Below are 19,111 nucleotides of genomic sequence, written 5' to 3'. Positions count from 1 at the left end.
GGGTATATTCCCAGTAGTGGTATTGCGGGGTCAAATGTTATCTCTATTTGCAACTTTTTTAAAAAGCGCCATACCGATTTCCACAGGGGTTGCACCATTTTACACTCCCACCAACAGTGAATAAGGGTTCCAGTTTCTCCACAACCTCGCCAGCAATTTGACTCTTGTTTCGCTGCCAACCCATAGACAAGTGGTTTGGATCCACTAGTTGCTCCACAGGAGAAAGATGGGCAATCTCTTCCTGTATGATTTACAGCCTCTGAAAATCAGTTATGAGTCTGCCAAGGTCACCTTCAGCCCACTAGGGTAGGTTCCAGCTCAAAGCAAGGGGAGATAGAGGAGAAAACAAAACAGCACAAAGTGAGTGGTTCATGGAAACGGAAGTCTCTTTTTAATGGAAACAGATTCTTATTCCTAGTTCTAGAGGCTGAGAGTTTGAGACCAGGGTATCTGCAGTGTGATCTCTGTCTGAGGCATTGAGGGGAATTCAGCTGCATGACCCTCTCCTGGCTTCTGGTAGCCCTAGGAATTCCTTAGCTTACAGCCATAGCATCACATGGATGGTTCCCTTCCTCTGCCTCCCTGTCCACATGTATCTTCTACCAGTCATATATCAGATTAGGAACCCTGATATTACAGTAGTGACCTAACTGATAACATCTTCAAAGACTATTCCCAAACCCAGTCACAGTCACTGGAGTTAGGACCCCAGCTTATCTTTTTGGAAGTACAATTCATTCCTTTACAATGCTTTGTAAATATTAATTCATTTCATCATCTTAACCACTTTATCATGTTGCTGTTGTGTGACATCAGGTCGGAACTGACTTGTAGCTGACCCTTCAGCAGGTTTTCAGAAGCAGTAAATGGTACAAGAGGAGATTGTCATCTTTCTCCCACAGAGCAACTGGTGGATTCAAACTGCATGTGTGTGCTAGTCATCATCCCTGTTTTAAGATGAAGCAACTAAACCACAGAATGGTTAAGGACTTGCCCAAGGTCACATGGCTGATCTATCACAGAGCTGGGATTCAAATCTAGACCCTGCACTCAATTCTCATAAGCACTATGCTGAGTACTGTTGTCATTCTAAAGCACTTGTGAAAATTTCTGAAAAGTTGGTAACATTATTTCTGGCTCTACCTTTGGGAAAATTGAGTGTCAAAAAGAAAAGAAATTGGTCTGTGGCCACCATGAAGGCTAGTAGCTGAAATGAGATTAGAGTCAAAGGTCTTGACCTCCATATTGATTTGGAGTGGAGACTCAGATACACCTAAAGCCTCAGAACTGATAACCACAATCCTGCTCCACCTAAACCACTCGGCTTCTATCTCTCTGAGCATCTTGCGTTTGTGTTTGCTTCCTCGCTTCGTGTTTACCACCTGGCACCAGCTGGCTCATCTGATTTGAGCTCGGATGCTGATAACACAGTAATGGGACATGGTTCAGGAATTTGAGGAAATGAATTGGTGGCCCGGCTCCAGGTCCTCGAGGGAGTGTCTACACACACCCACGTCTGCACGTGCATCTTTAGCCAGCGCAGCTGGCATCCACTCGTCTCCACCTGCTCTGGCCTGGAGCTCTGGCTTCGGAGAATGAAAAGTCTGGGTGCTATGTTTTCTCCCTGCCTGGACAAGAAGGAGAGGAGCAGGAGAAAAAGGGCAATGAAGGTCCACAGTCTTAGCCTCCCCGAAGGACAACTCATCCGTGTATCTCCCTCCCCAGGCCAGCACAGGGGCTGGTGCTGAGGAGACGCTGGGAGAGTTGTATTTAAGGCCATTCCTCAGGGTGAGGGTGAGCCCAGGAGGAAAAGAGAAAGAACTTTGATGGATCTCTTCCTTGTGTGTTGACACCTACAGGAAGAGTATAAACAATTGCAGAAGGAGAGGGGGTGATGCGACCCCAAAGCAACTTATAACCCTATCTCATGCTACATCTGGTACAGGATGGCATGTGGTTACACAGGGAGGAGAGGATGGAAGAGCTTGAAAACTCTCACAGCTTGGCAGCTGGACTCTGACTTCATTTCTATTTTACAAAGTAAGAGTGGAGGTAGAACCACGGGTGTGAAGATCTCTGGCCAGACACAGAGGTAGAGCTAAGTAGCATCTCGAAGCCCACTTGCAGCATTTGTGACATGAGTAACTCAGCCCCTTCGGCCCCTTTGGCCCCTTTGGCCCTTTCTCAGGACGACTCCTCTGCTCTTCCTGCTTCTGGGTTTCCCTTGTCCACCCAGAGAGGATCATGGAACTCCTCTTTCTTCTATGAACTTTACGGAGCTGGTGTGAAGAGCACAGGAGAGCATGATTATAAGAAGGGACTAGGTTTCTGGGGCTGGCTTTGTTGCTGTATTGTTAGGATATTAGTTTGGCTCCTGTAGTAAATAAGCTCAAACCAAACCCACAACAACTGAGTAAATTCCAACTTATAATGACGCTATGAGATGTAGTAGAGCTGCCTTCTAAGGTCTCCAAGGCTGTCAATCTTCAAAGACTCATACTGCCTACCTCATAGAGCAGGTTTTGAACTGCCATCCTTCCAGGTAGTAGCCCAGTACTCAATCCACTGTGTCATAAGGGACTCTCCTATAATACCAAGACAGCAAAAATAACAGAATCTTTAATAAAACAGGACTTGTTTTTTGTTCTAAGTCAGTTTTAATTTTTTAATTGTGATTTTTGAGGAAAGTTTACAGAAAAGTTGGATTTTCACTCATTGTTGCATATTTTCCTTCCTCCCAACAGGACTCATTTATTTCTTCATTCCAGGTCCATCTGTCATGACCATGAGATTCCACCAATCACAAGATACCTGAGTTCCTGCTGTCCTGTTGCCCTGTTATCCTCCACGCTGATGGCCGCTCCAGCTGTAGCCTTTATGAGTGTGTTCCAGTCAGCAGAAAGAGGATAAGGGACCATCCAAGGGTAGTCCCAGGAAACTGCACACACTGCATCCTTTAACCCAGATTTAGTTACATGACCGCACTTATCGCAAAGGCATCTGGGAAATGCAATCTTTTCACTGCAATGTGTGAAAGGGACAAGGAATACTGAAGAATAACCTGTAATTTTTGCCACAGTTGCTGGCTTGGCCAGACAATTCATATCCCCATCGGAGCATTATTTTCCTCATCCAAAAATGCAATGATTCATTCATTCATCCACATGTCCATTTCTTGCCAGACTTGAGAACCAGTTGTTTGCTGATGGCCCTCTTTTATTGGGACCATCCACTCCATTAGATCAGGGATAACGTCTTTCTTGCTCAGCGCTATTATCTCCAGCCTCCAATGTGGTGTCTGGAGTACCAAACCCGTATTACTAGCTATCCATTCTGATTTATGTCTCTGGTGGTGACACTTTTTTCTCGTTCAAGGGTTTAAGCTCTTTCCCTCACCAAGCCTCCTGGCTCCATCTCCCCTCATTCCCATGTGCCAAGCCTTTTTGAGCCCAGGAAGTAAAATGTGCTCTGAGCCAGAATCCTGAGAATAGGATTAAAAATAAATGAAAGTGCATCAAAACAAGTTAACCACAAGAAATGGCTTTCTGGGGTAATTAGAAGTCAGTTGCTGGAGGCCAAGGAGAGAGATTTATTTAGACTCGACTGCCAAGTGCTCATATCAACACTAATCTGCCTCTGCATGGGGGGCAGAGACCCCACTGGGCTGGCTTAAGCTCCTGCTTGACACTCCTTCCACTGGAAGACATCAAGCAAGATCCACCCTGTGCACACAGGGATAACAGGTTCCAATGTCAGATCTCTCACTTACTTGCTGAGGTCACCACAAGCAAATCTATGTTTCTTTTAGTTTGTTTCCTCATCTACCAACTCTGTCTCCTTGCTTGGGAGTGAGAACTGGCTCCCAGATGAACCTGCATTGAGTCTCTGAGGTTTTAACAGCACGAGAGGAGACTGCTCCTCTTCCCACCCCCCACCCCCCGAGGAGCCACGGGTGAACTTGAACTTCCAGAGAGGCACAGACATTGGGCTAGCAGTGCAAGTCCCTACAGCTGTGCCACCAGTGCTCCTTTCATCTATATAAAGGGGATACTAATAGGATCTGTGGCAAGAATCTGCACTGCAATCCCAAAGGCATGCAGTTTGAGGCCACCAGCTGCTTTGTGGAAGAAAGATGGGCAATCTCCTCCCGTGCAATTAACTTCCTCTGAAAACCCACCAGAGTACCAGTTATATGGAGTGGTTCGACTCTATAGTACTCAGCAACAACATCTGTAATCATCTAGAAAATGCAGATAATGATAGCACCCCACATCTGCCTCATAGGGCAGAGGGTCCCAAACTTTCCCAGAACAGCACTCTTAGCATCTCATTTACTTTCTTGCTTAGTGCCCAAGGCACAAAGAAATACCCAACAGTTGAGTTTATGAAGTAGGGAGATGCCAATAGCATAAGAGTATTTTGCATGGTAACCCACTCATGTCATCGTAGCTCTCTCAAATCTAAAAAGCCTTTCGCAGTGCCTCTGTGATGTGTTGGTGGTGGTGCTTCTGGGTGTCTTTGCAGTTTTGAAACTGCCGTTGTGAGGTTTGAGGGATGAGATGGATTCATGTATGTCTAGGACTTAGCACCATGCCTGGGTCAGAATAAGAAATCAATAAATGTTGGTTAGGGAGCTCTGGTGATGTGGTCCGTAGAGAGTTGCGCTGCCCACCCAGGCAGCACCTCTCTCATGTAATCCATCGATGGTCCTGTGAGAGAAAGACGAGCAATCTTCTCCCATGTGATTTACAGACTCTTAAACCCACCGGAAGGTGAGCTCTGAGTCAGTTCTGACTCAACAGGAATGAGGTTGAGCTTTTGAGTGACATGTTGGTTGTCCCAAAAGAGCCTTCTCTCTTACAGCAGAATTATCTCTTCTCTGGCCTTTCTGTTCCTCTTGCCACTGCCACCTAGCAATGCTTCCCGTCTCCAGCTCCTCCTACCTCGTGGTTTCTGCTTGTCACTGCCTCTCTGGACCCCTCTAGGCCCCTCTAGACCCCGCTAGGACAAGGACCCCATTTCAGAACTAACTTCATTCCTGATGTAGAGTGGTTGGCCCTCGGTTTATTTAAACCCTCCTTGACTCCACAACCGTAGTGGTCTCTTAGTGGACTGGGAACTCCTCCCTGACCATGTGGCCATGTGACCTGCTTTGCCCTATGGCTTTCAGCGATGGTGATGGGGCTCATTCTAAGCCTAGACCTTCAGATGTCCTGTGTAGTTCTACTTGCACTTTTATTCTTGGTCACTTTCTCAAGAAGAACACGGTCCAATGAGTCCAAGATGAAGATAAGAGACATCATGGGGCAGACTCAGACCTACAGATCGGAAATCTAACGTGCAACCTCATGAAACAAACAATTGTTTGAAGGTACGCAGTTTGGGAGAGGATTGTTACACCCTTCTTGTGACAACCAGCTCTCTCTTTGACAAATTCAAATCTTCTTATGGAAGATCTAACTTGATCATTCAGTCATTACTCAGAGCACAGCATCTTTCACCCCAGCCGCATATGCTTGCTTCCCCTGAATCCTGTCTGTCTTCTTCTGCCTGCAGAAGAACTCAGTTAAGGCACTCATCTCTAATCCAGGGTTATTTCCTGGTCACAGTGTTATGTGACATAGAGCTTGGTGATCCATGGAGAAAGACTCATTTCTGGGCCCTGTGTTCAGAAGAATAGTGAATGTGGCAGGTGGGTGTTTCCCAGACCCTCTTTAGAATTAAAGGTTGAGCACTGAAGTAGGAGTAATTGCACACACACCAATTTGTCTGCATGTGGTAGTCTGAAAGAAAGCTTTTCAAGTGGGCTGCTTGCCATTGAAGAACTGAGACACTCCACACAGCTCGGTTTAGCAACTATTTTGGACCCCTGCCCCCCTTAGGCCTAAAGAGAGTGTGATCGGAATGCTCTGTGGAAGCAAAGATGACAGAGCTTCGTCCTTCAGACTTCGGACATGCAGCTAGGTGAGGCTATTCCTTGGAAAGATGGAAGGTCAGTGAAGGAGATGAAGACACCCAAAAAGATGGACTGACACCATGACTTTAGTAATAGGCTCGAGTGTGTCAGAGACTATGAGGATGACACAGGATAGGGTGGGTTTCAGGCTGGCTGTACAGAGGGTCACTATGAGTTGTACTCAACTTGACAGCACCTGACAACAACAATACCATTCTTGAAGAGAGAAGAGTGGGAATTCAGTGGTAGGATCCCCATCTATGCAGGATGCCTCAACGTAAATTCAACCAATGCAACTCAATTGCAGCCACTATCTGTGTGTCAGTAGAGATGCATGTGTTGCTGTGATATTGAACGAGTTTCAGAAGAACTTCCAGACTAAGGTGAACGAGGAAGAAAGTTCTGGAGAACGACTTTCCAAAACCAGACAACAAGCTTCCTATGGATCACAATCATCCGATCCTGTTGTGTGTGTGATCACCGTGAGTGAGTTGGCGATGGACTTAATAGCAGCTAACAGCCGCATGCCCAGAGAGGAAAGGAGTGAAGACCAAGGTCACACAGCAAGTCTAGCAGACCTGGATTTGCACCCTTTTCCTGCCCAGTTGATCTTGCACTTGCACTTCTGATCTTGCACTTGCAAGGAGCCTGCATCGCATCTGGGAGCCCAAGGATCCTATTCTCTAGCCTCCCTGATAACTTGGCCTGTGTTTCTCTACTCCATTTGCTGAATACTCATTGTTTTGAGGAATCCTGAGAATTCATTCTACGCAACACTCTCCTCCTACGAAGTGTGAATCTGCCTCCCTATATCCTGTACCCACTGGTCCCAACTCAACCTTCTTTCTTTGTTTTATTAGTTTCATTTACTATGATCTTTACTGCTACAAATTTTATTTCATTCTTGGTGTGAAATATATTCCTTTATATACCTTTTGTCTTGGTTTCTTAAGAGATTCCCCACCACACACTTAACTTCCAAGGGGTTATGTACCCCCTAGTTTTCTACCCTAAAGGGTTTGTTACTTTTGCCCTCGGTGAGTGGCATGTGCTGAGTAAGCTATAAACAAGGTCAGTTTGATGCTTTCTGCCTGGCCCTGGGTAGCAGCCTCACCTTTCATTGCTGTGCACCTTGACTCATCAGTAGACCTCAAACGAGGCAAGTTGTATCCTGCTATGATTTGATGCCTTTGAGTTGTGGTGCTGGAGAAGAGTATTGAAATTGAACATGCCATAGACTATCAGGAGAACAAATAGGTCTGTCCTGGAGAGGGTGAAACCAAATTTCTCCTTGGAGGCAAAGATTTTGAAGCTCTGTCTCACATACTCTGGGCATGTGGCCAGGAGGGACCAGTCCTTGGAGAAGGACATCATGCTGGGAAGGGTGGAGAGACATCGTGAGAGAGGAAGACCCCTGATGAGACAGATTGACATGATAAATGGGATGATGGGACTACATGTGTCAAAGTCAGTAAGACTGGCTCAGGATAGGGCAGTGTTCAGGGCTGTTGTTCACAGGGTCACTATCAGTCACAGGCAACTTGATGGCACATAACAACAACATGCAAACAAAGTGTCTGTGGCCCACCAAAAGGAGATTGGTCAGTTTGTGACACTGGTGGGATGCCATGCCTTGAAATTGACAAGGAGACTATATTTAAACAGCCACTCTCACAGAGGTATTCGAGATAGAAGGAGGGAGAAAAGCAAGCAAGAAGCAGAAGGAAGAGAGAAAAGAGAGAGGAGGCAGGGAACCTCCTAAAAGAGCTGTAATGTAGGTGAAGGACTGTGACACTGATGACAGTGACAGGCCCAGAAGAGACACAGTGACAGACCTGGCAGTGACAGACAGTGAGGCTGAGAGGTCCTGAGGGGAGCGAGAGGAGGTCTGCATGGTCTAGAGGCGCTGAGGACTGCCCTGCCCTGATGGAGGGAGCCTTTTACCTACGTGCTTCCCACCCCAGAGCTACACATCATCCTTTAATAAACCACTTAATTGTGAGTGCAGCGTGGCCACGGCAGCAGATTGTCAATCACAGGAGAGAATGCCATCGGAGAGATGACTGCTGTCAGAATTAGTAAGAAAGGAAGTTAGAGGGTCCTGGTACATCTGACCTACAGCCTTCATCTCATAGGACACAACTGTCATCAGATCCAATCAATCACTGTTGTTGTGTACTGTAGAGTCAGAATCAACCCATAGCTGACACTTTTGTGGGTTTTCAGAAACAGTTACTCGCACAGCAGGAGATTGTCCGTCTGTCTCCTGCAGGGCAGCTAGTGGCCTCAAACCACGTGCCTTCAGGATTGCCGTGCAGTTTCTCACCACTAGGCCACCAGGGCTCAATCAGTCATTACTGCCTCTGAAATCAAACAGGTTTTGATGCTGCCACTAATATTAGTATCTCCCTCACCATTTTACAGTTCCCTTCCCAATCTTCCTTTTTTATTAGCATCTTTTTATGCTTCCTATTCCTTTTATGCTTTTAATTGACTTCCTCTAATTTTATGATCTGCAGATCTCAGGAGAGGAAGTCTAATCTTGCTATTTTTGGTGTTTGCTATTGCATAGTGAATTGTTTCTGTCATATTGTATCCCCCAAAAACATACGCCATTGGACTGGATTGTGGTTCTCAGGAGTTGGCAAGTGTGTGATGAGGTAAAGTGGCAGTCATATAATGACATAATCATGCCATGATGTGATTATCCAAGTAGCTCTAAAGGGACGGGCAAGGTTTCTCACTCTTACTCAGCTCACAATCTTGATCCAATATAAAGGGAGTTTTTTTGGAGAACAGCCTGCATCATTTTTTATCATGTTGTTTTTTTGTGCCACCAAATTGACTCCAACTCATAGTGACACTATGCACATCGGCTCTGAACCCTGCTTTATCTTGAGCCAATTTCATTGTCTCTGACACATCTACCCCCATTGCCCCAGTCACTGAGTCAATCCATCTCATCTAAGATCTTTCTCTCCTGCACTGTCCCTCCACACTCCCAAGCACGATGTCGGTCTCTGAGGACTGGTCCCTTCTGGTAACATGCCCACAGTATGTCAGATGGAGGCTCAAAGTCCTTGCCTCCAAGGAGTAACCTGGTTTCACCCTTTCCAGGATGGACCTTTTGTTCTCTCAGCAGCCCATGATATATTTGATACTCTTCTCCAGCACAACAACTCAAAAGCAGTGATTCTTCTTCTATCACCCTTATTCATTTTCCATCTCTATGAGGCATAGCAAGTAAGTGTGAAGTTGTTGTTGTTATGTGCCGTCGAGTTGCTTGTGACTCATAGCGACCCTATGTACAACATCCCTAAACTGTGCTCTGTCCTGTGTCAATCTCACTGTCTCTGACACAACCATCCCGATTACCCCAATCACTAAATCAATCCACCTCATAGAGGGCCTTCCTCTCCTGCATTGTCTCTCCACCCTCCCAAGCATGATGTCCTTCTCCAAGGACCTGTCCCTCCTTGCAACATGTCCAAAGTATGTTAGACAGAGCCTAAGAATCCTTGCCTCCAAGGAGCAATCTGGTTTGACCCTTTCCAGGATGAATCTGTTTGTTTTCCTAGCAGTCCATGGTACCCTCAACACTCTTCTCTAGCACCAAAGCTCAAAGGCATCAATTCTCCTTCTATCCTCCTTAAGACTATGTCCTAAAATAAGCATATCTTGCTCCAGATTGACACCATCGCTCTTCAGTACTCCCTGACAGCAGATTTTTCCCAATGACATTCATATTTTTATTTCCTGGTTGCTGGTACCAAGAGCCCAAGCAAGAACCAAGAAAACTGAAGCTGTTAACAATTTCAATCTTCTCTGTCTATCATGATGCTGCCAATTGGTCCAGTGGCGAGAATCATTATTTTATTCATGTTGAGCTTTAATCCACATTGGAGGCTCTAGTCCTTGACCTTATGCAGCAAATGCCTCAGGTCCTCCTCAGTTTCAGCAAGCAGGGTTGTGTCAACTGCATAACACAGGTTATTGATGAGTTTTCCTCAAATACTGATGCTACACTTCTCCTCACAGAGCCCAGCCTCCCAGATAATATGTTCCATATATAGATTGAAAAGGTATGGAGATAGGATGGATCCCTCGCATACACCTTTCCTGATTTTGAACTATGCTTTTATCTTACAAGAGATAAAAAGAAAGAAAAATAAGAAGTGGAGGAACCTGACTACTTCCAAGGAAGAAGAGCAAGGAGCAGAATGTGTCCTTTGGACCGAGGTTCCCAGTGCTGAGAATCCGCTAAACATAGGGTAAGATTGAGGACAAGACACATGTATTTCTCAATAAATGATAGCCCCATAGATGCTAAAAAAGACGCAAGCCTTTCCCTAGAGCATATACATAGAAAAAGCCTTCCCTTTGAACTGGTGCCACGAATTCAGAGCTCTTAAACACATCTTTTTCTACCTCAAGCCATTCTTTCTAATAATGACTCTTCATCTTTATATGCAGAACATTGTTGATATGTGCCATCAAGTTAGAACTGACTCATAGCTGATCCTCCAGCAGGTTTTCAGAGGCTTTAAATTGCATAGGAGGAGATTGTCTTTCTCCTGCGGAGCAGCTGGTGCATTTGAACTTCCTGTCATTGGGTTAGCAGAGCATGTCAGTGTTGTATCCTTCCTTCATTCCTATTCAACCTGTACGCTGTGCAAATCATTCAAGAAGCTGAACTTGACAAAGAATATAGAATAAATACTGGAAGAAGACTTATCAACAACTTGTGTCATGCAGGTAACACAACCTTGATTGCATAAAGTGAAGAGGACTTGAAGCACTTGCTGCAGAATATCAAAGACATCCTGTCCATTGGACCAAAAAGCAATATAAACATAGATGGAAAGGAAGATTGTAGTTGTCAACTATTTCATTTTATTTTGATACATATCCATGTTAGTCAACATTTATGTTAACAGCAGCCAGGAACTCAAAAGATGTATTGCGTAGGGGAAAAAATCTGTGTTCAAGAAACTCTCTAAAGCTTAAAGAGTAAGGATATAAATTTAAAGACTAAGGTGTGTCTTATTCAAATTAAAGTTTTTTCATTTGCTTCCTATGCATCTGAAAGTTAGATAATGAATAAAGATGATAGAAGAAGAATTAATGCCTTTGAATTGTGGTGTTGGAAAAGAGTACTGACTGTCCCATGAAATGACAAAAGAGCAGATAAGTTTTGGAGCAAGTGCCTCTAAGGATGTCCATAGAGGGAAGGATGGTGGAACTTTGTCTCACATACTTGGACATGTGATTAAGAGGGGTCAGTTTCTGGAAAAATGATGTTGTGCCAAGAAAGGTAGAAGGCAGACCCTCAACAAGAATGGATTGACATAGTCACTGTCACAGTGGGCTAGAGCATATCAGAGCTGGTATGGATGGCACAGGAGAGGGTAAGGTTCAGATCTGTTGTCCACAGGGTCTCTATGAGTTGAAGCCAACTCCATGGCACCTAAGAACAACAAAACCAATGAAAGAATAAATTTCTGTCTTTTGGTCACCTTTAACACCTATCTCTGTTCTGGCAGCACTTGATATTAAGACAGTTTCCTTGTACGTTTTGGATCACAAACTCATCTTCAGGGAGTTTGTAGCTATCGTGTGCCTTCTGGTTTGAGGTAGTGTCTCTAGATGGGCTGCATCTGTTTTGCCAGTCACCTCAGCTCTGTCTGGGGTCACTCTGTGTTCATTTTTATTGTGAGTCCTCAGTTCCTGTGGAAAGTCTCCAGGTGGTACAAACATGTAACACATCTAGTAGCTAACCAAAAGATTGGAGGTTCAAGTCCATCTAGAGTCAATGCATAGAAAAGGCCTGGATCATTGGAAACTTTCTGGAACACAGTTGTACTCTGTGTGGGATCCCATTTGTTTGGGATCATGATGGGTCAAAAATCATGGCTAAGAAGTAGATAGTGTAAATGAAAAATAATATGGTATGAAAAACAGACCTGATTTTCTTTTTAAAAAGCTTTGATTTGGTTGCTGTTTGTTTTTGCCCTCTAGGATGTCAGCTCCAGGAGAACAGAGATGTTCCAATTCTGGCTGTGTCCCCAGTACTGAGAGCAGTGCATGGGACACAGCAGCCCCTCAGTGTTCGTTGCAAGAGGGAGTAAAAGAAGGCCCAGCTCATAGTATGATGTGAAGAATAAATAGAGTATCATATATAAGCTGTGTTCGGCTGCAAGTAACAGAAAGCTGGATGAAGAACAGAGTTTGTGTCAGAACAAGACTCCTGATGGTGGGCAGATGCTGTCACTGATTCCAGGACTCATATTTTCAGTTTCTGCAATGTTTTGGGCCTTTGTCTTGCGGTTGTGAAGTGACTGTGGTTCCAGAGATCATATCCACATAAAAGGAGAAAATAAAAGAAAAGGAGGAGTATTTCCTTCTTATTGGGAAGGTAAAGATTTTTTTTTTCTTGGTGGTTTAGTGGCAAGAAGCCGCTCTGCAATCCAGAGGCACATGGTTTGATGCCACCAGCTGCTCCATGGAAGAAGGATGGGGAATCTCCTCCCATGAGATTAACAGCCTCTGAAAACACAATGACAAACAAGAGCAAACTTACGCTTTTTTTCTTATTGATGAGAAATGGGTTACAAAGTTACCCCAAAATCAAGGGAAACTAGAAAGAGAAGATTTCCCTTTATTAAGACTCTACAGATAGGAACACCTGATATGCAAGCTGGCCCACTAAGTAAAGGTTGGTAGTCTGAATTCACCCAGAAGTACCTCAGAAGTAAGACCTGGTGATCTGCCTCAGAAAGTTCAGATTCTTGACCACCCCGTGGAGCATGCATGCATTCAGTTCATATGATATGGATTCAATTTAGTAGCTACTAATAATAAACTCTATAGATAACCAAATACATGAGGAGAGGGATTGAGGGCAAAGGGGGTGTAAATACTCCAACTGAAATAATATATGCATGTCAAAGTCAAAGTCATTACTATTGAGTCTGAACCAACTCATAGATGATCCTCCAGCATATTTCCAAAACTGTAAAATGCATGGAAGGAGATTGTCCACCTTTATTCCTTAGAGTTGCTGGTGGACCAGAACCAGCACAGAGGTGCAGCCTTTGCCTTAGGAGCTGTGATTAGAAACTGTTTATGTCACATGAATCCCTCTAATAGTTCTGGTCAGGGAACTCTGGTGACTAGTGAGTAAGGAGCTGTGCTGCCAACCCAAAGGCACATGGTTTGAATCTGCCAACTGCTCCAAAGGATAAATATGGGCAATCACCCCTCCCATGTGACTCTGAAAATCCAATGGAGGCTCAGATATGAGTCTGTTCCAACCCCATAGTATAACAATAGCTCTGATGGTATAGTCTGCAGGCTTGTGCTGCCAACGCAAAGGCCACATCTTTTTGGAGGGAGATTCCAATCCACTGACAGCTTCTTGGGAGAAAGAGGAGCAATCTCCTTCTGGCTGATTTACCTCCTTCGGAAACCCAGTGCAGGGTCTCCTATGAATCAGTTCTGACTACACAGCAATGAACTTTTTAATGAGAGAGCGATTCTATTGGCATCAGCTCTTCTAGGCTCCTGGAGACAAGCAGTCACCCCGCTGGGGTCTCCTTCCCTTTCTCCTTGTTCTGCTCAGAGTGCTGAAGCTCTTTAAAAAAAAAAAAAAAGGAAAGGAAAAAAATACCCTATATTTTCCCAAGTGAGTCACTTTCTGCTCTCGTTACTTCCGTTCTCAGGAAATTGGTTAGATCCTGATCTCAGCCTGAAGGTGGTGGAGAGAAATCAAAGTTCCATCAAGCCCACATCAAGGTCAGTGTCAAGGTCTCTGTCAAGAAGACTGAGATGAAAGCAACAGAAGAGTCCTCCGCCAATCTCGGGCAGACACTGGAGTGGCTGAGGAAGGAACTGGTAAGGCTTCACGTTTCTTTCTATCTATAACCCACCCCACATATCTCAAGGCTCCCTGGTCCCCCACCCCACCCTCAGATGCTCCCTTGTCTGGGTGGGAGGCTGCAGGCTGGGGTGTGGCCCCTGCAAGCTCCCCTCTGAGCAGCATGCTACACAGTCAACATCTCAGGTGCTGGGATAAGTAGGTCGTGGCCTACATAGGAGGCCCTGGGTGAAGCGCTCGTCAGACTGCTTTGGGAATTGCACTGAGTTCTTGGGTATGTGCCCAGCTCTGCTGCTGTGTGGCGTCTAGAGAGGCTTTATCTCTCTGAGCCTCAGGTCCTTTATAAAATGGGGAGAACAACAGTGCCAACGTTGTAAGGAGTAATAGAAAGATTTACTGAGGAAGTGTGTGCAATACACTTAGTATGTGCTCAGGACATCCACGGTGACTATATTCCATTCTGATGCAAGTCCATGGGGACTCTGTCTGCTGCTTAGCCTGGGTCTGCTAGAAGCAGGGGCTCAGACAAGGACTAGAGTCCCTGCATGATGCAAACAATGGCTCACACTCAGCTGCCAAAGGAAACGCTGGAAGTTTGAATTCACCCAGAGTCATCTCAGAAGAAATTCCTAGTGATTTTCCTCCAAAACATCTCAAAATTCAATTTTGGCATCAGAACTGACTCATAGCTGACCCAGCTTTGAGTTTCCGAGGCTATAAATCGCACAGGAGGAGACTGTCCATCTTTTTCCTGCCACTGGTGGATTCGAACTGCCAGAGAAGCACAGACATTGAGTGAACAGCTCAACTCCCTACTGATTACGCCAAACATCAATTGAAAATGCTTTGGAGCATGGTTCTACTCTAATATACAGGGTCTCTGTGAGTCACAATCAACTTACTGCAACTGCTTGTTGTTCTTTTATGCCGTTGAATCGAGTACAATAATCTGAACCCTGTCCTATCTGGTACTATCCTCATCATCTCTCACATAGCCAAACCCATTGCTGCAGTCAATCCATTTCATTGAGAGTCTTACTCTCTTTCATTGACCTTTCCAAGCATGATGTCCCTTTCCAAGGAATAGCCTATCCTAGCAATATGCCCAAAGTGTGTAAGATGAAGCTGAACTGATGTTGCTTCCAAGAGACACTGTGGGTGCACTTTCCCCTAGCCACATCTGTTGTTCTGTTGGCAGCCCATGGGATATATTCAGTACTCTTTTCCAATGCCACAATTCATGATTCTTCTCTCATCCTTATCCATGGTCCAGCTCTCAGATGCATACCAGGTGATTGAAAAGACCATGGTCTGAATCAGGAGTACCTTAGTCTTTAAACTGACATCATTGCTCCCCAGTACTTTAGAGGAGCAGACTTTCCCATTGCAACACTTATCTTTTGGTTTCTTGACTGCTGGTGCCAAGGGTGTTAATTGTGGATCCCACTAGTAAGATGAAATCGCATGTTTGGAATGTCCATATTGACATGTTGGCCCAGGTGAGCAGAGAATACACCTGTTCTCTTAGCCTGGCCTTCTAGAATGCAAAAGCTCAGACAAGGATTAAGGTCCTAGCACTTGTTTGAGGGGCAGAGTGGTAATACTGAGGGAGACGTGAATTGAGACAAGAGTTAGTGCTATGCATGTTGATGTGTTGTGTTTCTGAGCTGGCTATCAATCCCAAAGGAGCCTCACAGGGGCCTTGCAAGCTGCTCAGTGGACTGGCCTACTTGGCTGCCAGATTTCTCTGCAGGGACTGAAATAAGAATGGTGCCTTGCCGGGCTAGGGGGTGGGGGAGGGAGAAAAGGGAAAGGAAATATATCTGCTCAGCTTGCTCCTGTCTTCTGTTTCCTGTTAGTAGAGTCACCCAAGAGGCACCTCTCCTGGACTGCTGTGTTGTGTTGCTTGGCCCCTTGCCAGGCCCTTAGTCCCTAACTGTGGTGTTTTATTCAAGACCAAAAGTGGGAAAGTGCCCCCGAGTAAAAGAATGCAAAGAGCACCAGCCAGGAGAGAGAAAGAAGGCATTCAGGGAACCTCAGAAGGCCCCCAGCTTCATATCCCAGAAGGCCAGCTCGTCATTCTGTAAAGGACAGACAAGATTGAGAGAAAGTGGCCCTGGAGACTCTTTCTAAGTTGCCAGGTGATAGGCCAGGTGCACCTGGACGCCTGAGGCTGATAGGAAGCTGCTGTCCCTCCAACGGGAGGCGGGGGTCCTCTGGTCACGAGAAGCTCTGTGGGGTCAGCTCCTTTTGGGGGAGGGTGGGGAGACAGGCATGGATCACATGCTTTTCAGCTGGCAGCACAACTCCCTAGCCACTCGGCTGTCAGAGCTCCCTTTATTATTTACTAGTGTATTTTAAATTACAACACGATACTCATTACCTGCTAATAAGATAATTGTTTTATGACTTTTACTCCAAAAGGGAGTTCTGGTGCCATATCCAGAAAGAGGTGTGCTGTTCAGCCAGAGGCTGAGCTGTTCTGGAGGCTGGAAGTCACCACGGCTCCTCCGGAGAAAGACGGGCAATGGCCTTCCTCGTGATTTAGCACCGCAGGAGCCTGGGGGAACTGGTTCAGACCCCTTGGTAATGAGAGGGAGACCTTTCAAGGCAAACGTCAGCGAGAAAAGTGGCTTTGTCTTACATTGTCGCTAATATCTTGACATGTCTTCTTTAATAGAAGACAGGTAGGGTCCCATCTCTGCTTCTGCCAATCAGTGTGTCGTAGTATCACACACTGTGTGGAGAACTTTTGGAAAACTCTCCTGTAATATTCATGTGAAAATAAAAGCAAAAAATGGCAAATACCGTCTTCATATTATTATTATTAAAATAGCTTTGACCTCAACGAATCTTAAGAGTTTTCTGGACCTGCGTGGGCTCCCAAATGGAGCTGGTATCTCAGTGATTAAAGTACTCAACCAGAAAGTTAGCAGTTTGAATGCACCAGCCCTAGTGTGGGAGAGAGATGGGGCGGCCTGCTTCCATAAAGGTGTTTTGGCTTGGTTTTTTTTTTTAAAGTGCTGTTAGGGACCTCTCTAAAGTGCTCAAGAGCAACGGTGTCTCTCTGGAGACTAAGGTGCATCTGATACAGGCAATCACTTTGCAATCTTTGCAATCACTTGTTATGCATCAGAGAGTTGGACAATGACTAGGGAGGATAGAAGGAGAATTGATGCCTTTGAGCTGTGGTGCCGGAAAAAAGTATTGAACGTACCATGGACTGCCAAGAAAACAAACAGATTCACCCTGGAGAGGGTTAAACCAAGCTACTCCTTGGAGGCAAGGATTCTGGGGCTTCGTCTGACATACTTTGGGCATGTTGCAAGGAGGGACAGGTCCTTGGAGAGGGACATCATGCTTGGGAGGGTGGAGGGACGGCGCAAGAGGGGAAGACCCTCTATGAGATGGATTGATTCAGTGACTGGGGTAATCGGCATGGGTATGTTGGAGGCAGTGCAACTGGCACAGGATAGAGCAGGGTTTAGCGCTGTTGTACATAGGGTCGCTATGAGTCGCAAATGCCTCGACAGCACATAACAACAACATTTTATATTGGTTTGCTCACAAAGTTTGTATACATTGTGTTTCACACTATTCTTCATTCTTGCTGTGTTTCGTACAATCATTCCTGTGCATTATATTTTATAAAATCAACCGCCACTGGAGACCCTGCCCATCATTATCCAATCTTTTCAGGTCCCCACTGGATCCTTCCAGTTTCCTTCATCCCCTCCCTCCACCCACCAGACTGTGCAACCCTGTGCTTTTACCCCTACTCATCCTCACCCTTCTGCCCCCACCTCTTTCCTCTTTGGGTCCCCTGCTTCCTTAAGCTTTTATAGCCTGGGAAATCCCATGGGGTGATTCTTCTTTACCACTGGGCGTTGTTATCAGCAATGGGTTTTTGAGGAGTCCCTAAACCATGTGTTGAGAATCACTGTCCTAGAAGGTTCCTATCTTCCTACAGGGCTTATTCCGTTTAGCTCTGATCTGAAGCCTCTAGCCCATTGTTGTTTGTTACTGGCTCTGACTAATGGCAAACTTGTGTTTAGCAGGCTGAAAAACTGCCCACCACCTGCCTGTCAGACTGCCATACTGTGGTGGCTTGCCTGTTGCTATGCTGCTGGAGACTATGCCACTGGGTCAAGTCCAGTAGAGTCACTTATAGTAAATAAGTTTCAGTAGAGTTTCTAGACTAAGAAAGACTAGGAAGAAAGGCCTGGCAATCTACTTCTGAAAATTAGCCAATGAAAAACTTAAGCAATCACAACAGAACATTCTATCACCTTCCACAGAACATTTTGTCACCTTAATATGGCCTAGTGAGTAAGGAGTGATGCTGCCAACCCGAAGGCAGACGGGTTGAATCCACCAGCCCCTCTGTGGGGAAGAGGGCCAATCTCCTCCTGTGTGAGTTACTGCCTCTGGAAAACCCTCTGGAAGGTCAGCTATGAATTGGGTCCAACTCAAGAGTACATAACAACAACAGTAACAGCATACTTATAGAAAGACTTGTTTGTCAGAAGGAAGATTGAAAGATTTAGTGGAGCTGTAAATAAGAATAGTAGCATTGCAAAACAAATGCTGCTGCTGCTGCTAAAGATTGTCACAAACCTTGGCAGCTCAGCATATCACACTTCAGAGTGAACTTTCCACTGGGCTCATTTAATCAGTTCTCATCAGACCCTTGAAGGTAAATGGTTTGCTTCTCACTTTGCAAATGGAGAAGCTGAGCTGGTGGCCAGGACTTCTCCCAGTGACAGGAAGTGTTTTATGGGGATCATATCGCCCTCGGCAACACTAATGGCCTCATTCTCTTCCAGTCTGAGATGCAGATCCAAGACCAGAGACTCCTGCTCACCCTGAAGCATCTCCACTGCATCCTGGAGGAGCTGCGTGCTGACAGTGCCCACTGGGAAGACTCCAGATCCAGTGGGGGGCCCTCCCCTGTCAGAGCTCGGGCGGGCTCTGAAGGCAGAGGCCAGCGGCCTCCCTCCCTGAGAGGGTCAGCCCAGCTCCTGCGAGGAGAAGACAGCAGACGGAGCTCCCTCCCTTAACCGGCCAGAGATGATTCTGGCCTTAAACCCTCCCTCCACTAGTCTTGACCTTGAATGTGATGTTGTAGGAGGAGGAAACTGGAGTGGGAGTTGGAGGGCCAGGACTGTGGGCTCTCTTTTATCCTCATCCACTGTGTGTCCCTGGACATGCCACTCAACTCCTCTATGTTTAAAAGTTCCTTTTTATCACTTGGACTTTTTGATGAGGCACAAGTATGA

At 45.6% G+C, this 19,111-nt stretch overlaps 1 protein-coding gene across 1 annotated transcript in view; it reads left to right on the top strand.

The window, feature by feature from the left end:
* The window catches only part of LOC102861526 (chromosome unknown open reading frame, human C20orf202), a 22,756-nt gene extending 3,864 nt beyond the window's left edge, over positions 1-18,892 (top strand). Inside the window, exons 2-3 of the mRNA XM_006881674.1 lie at positions 13,710-13,849; positions 18,659-18,892. Of these exons, the coding sequence (XP_006881736.1) occupies positions 13,710-13,849; positions 18,659-18,892 (374 nt within the window). The remainder of the gene's footprint in view (positions 1-13,709; positions 13,850-18,658) is intronic.
* Positions 18,893-19,111: the final 219 nt, after the last annotated feature.

This window comes from Elephantulus edwardii, unplaced genomic scaffold (assembly GCF_000299155.1).
Source record: "Elephantulus edwardii isolate Elephantulus edwardi_28Jun2011 unplaced genomic scaffold, EleEdw1.0 scaffold00015, whole genome shotgun sequence".
NCBI classification, from domain to species: Eukaryota; Metazoa; Chordata; class Mammalia; order Macroscelidea; family Macroscelididae; genus Elephantulus; species Elephantulus edwardii.
The sequence above is the reverse complement of the archived record's forward strand: the minus strand, read 5'-3'. Positions and strand labels throughout refer to the sequence as shown.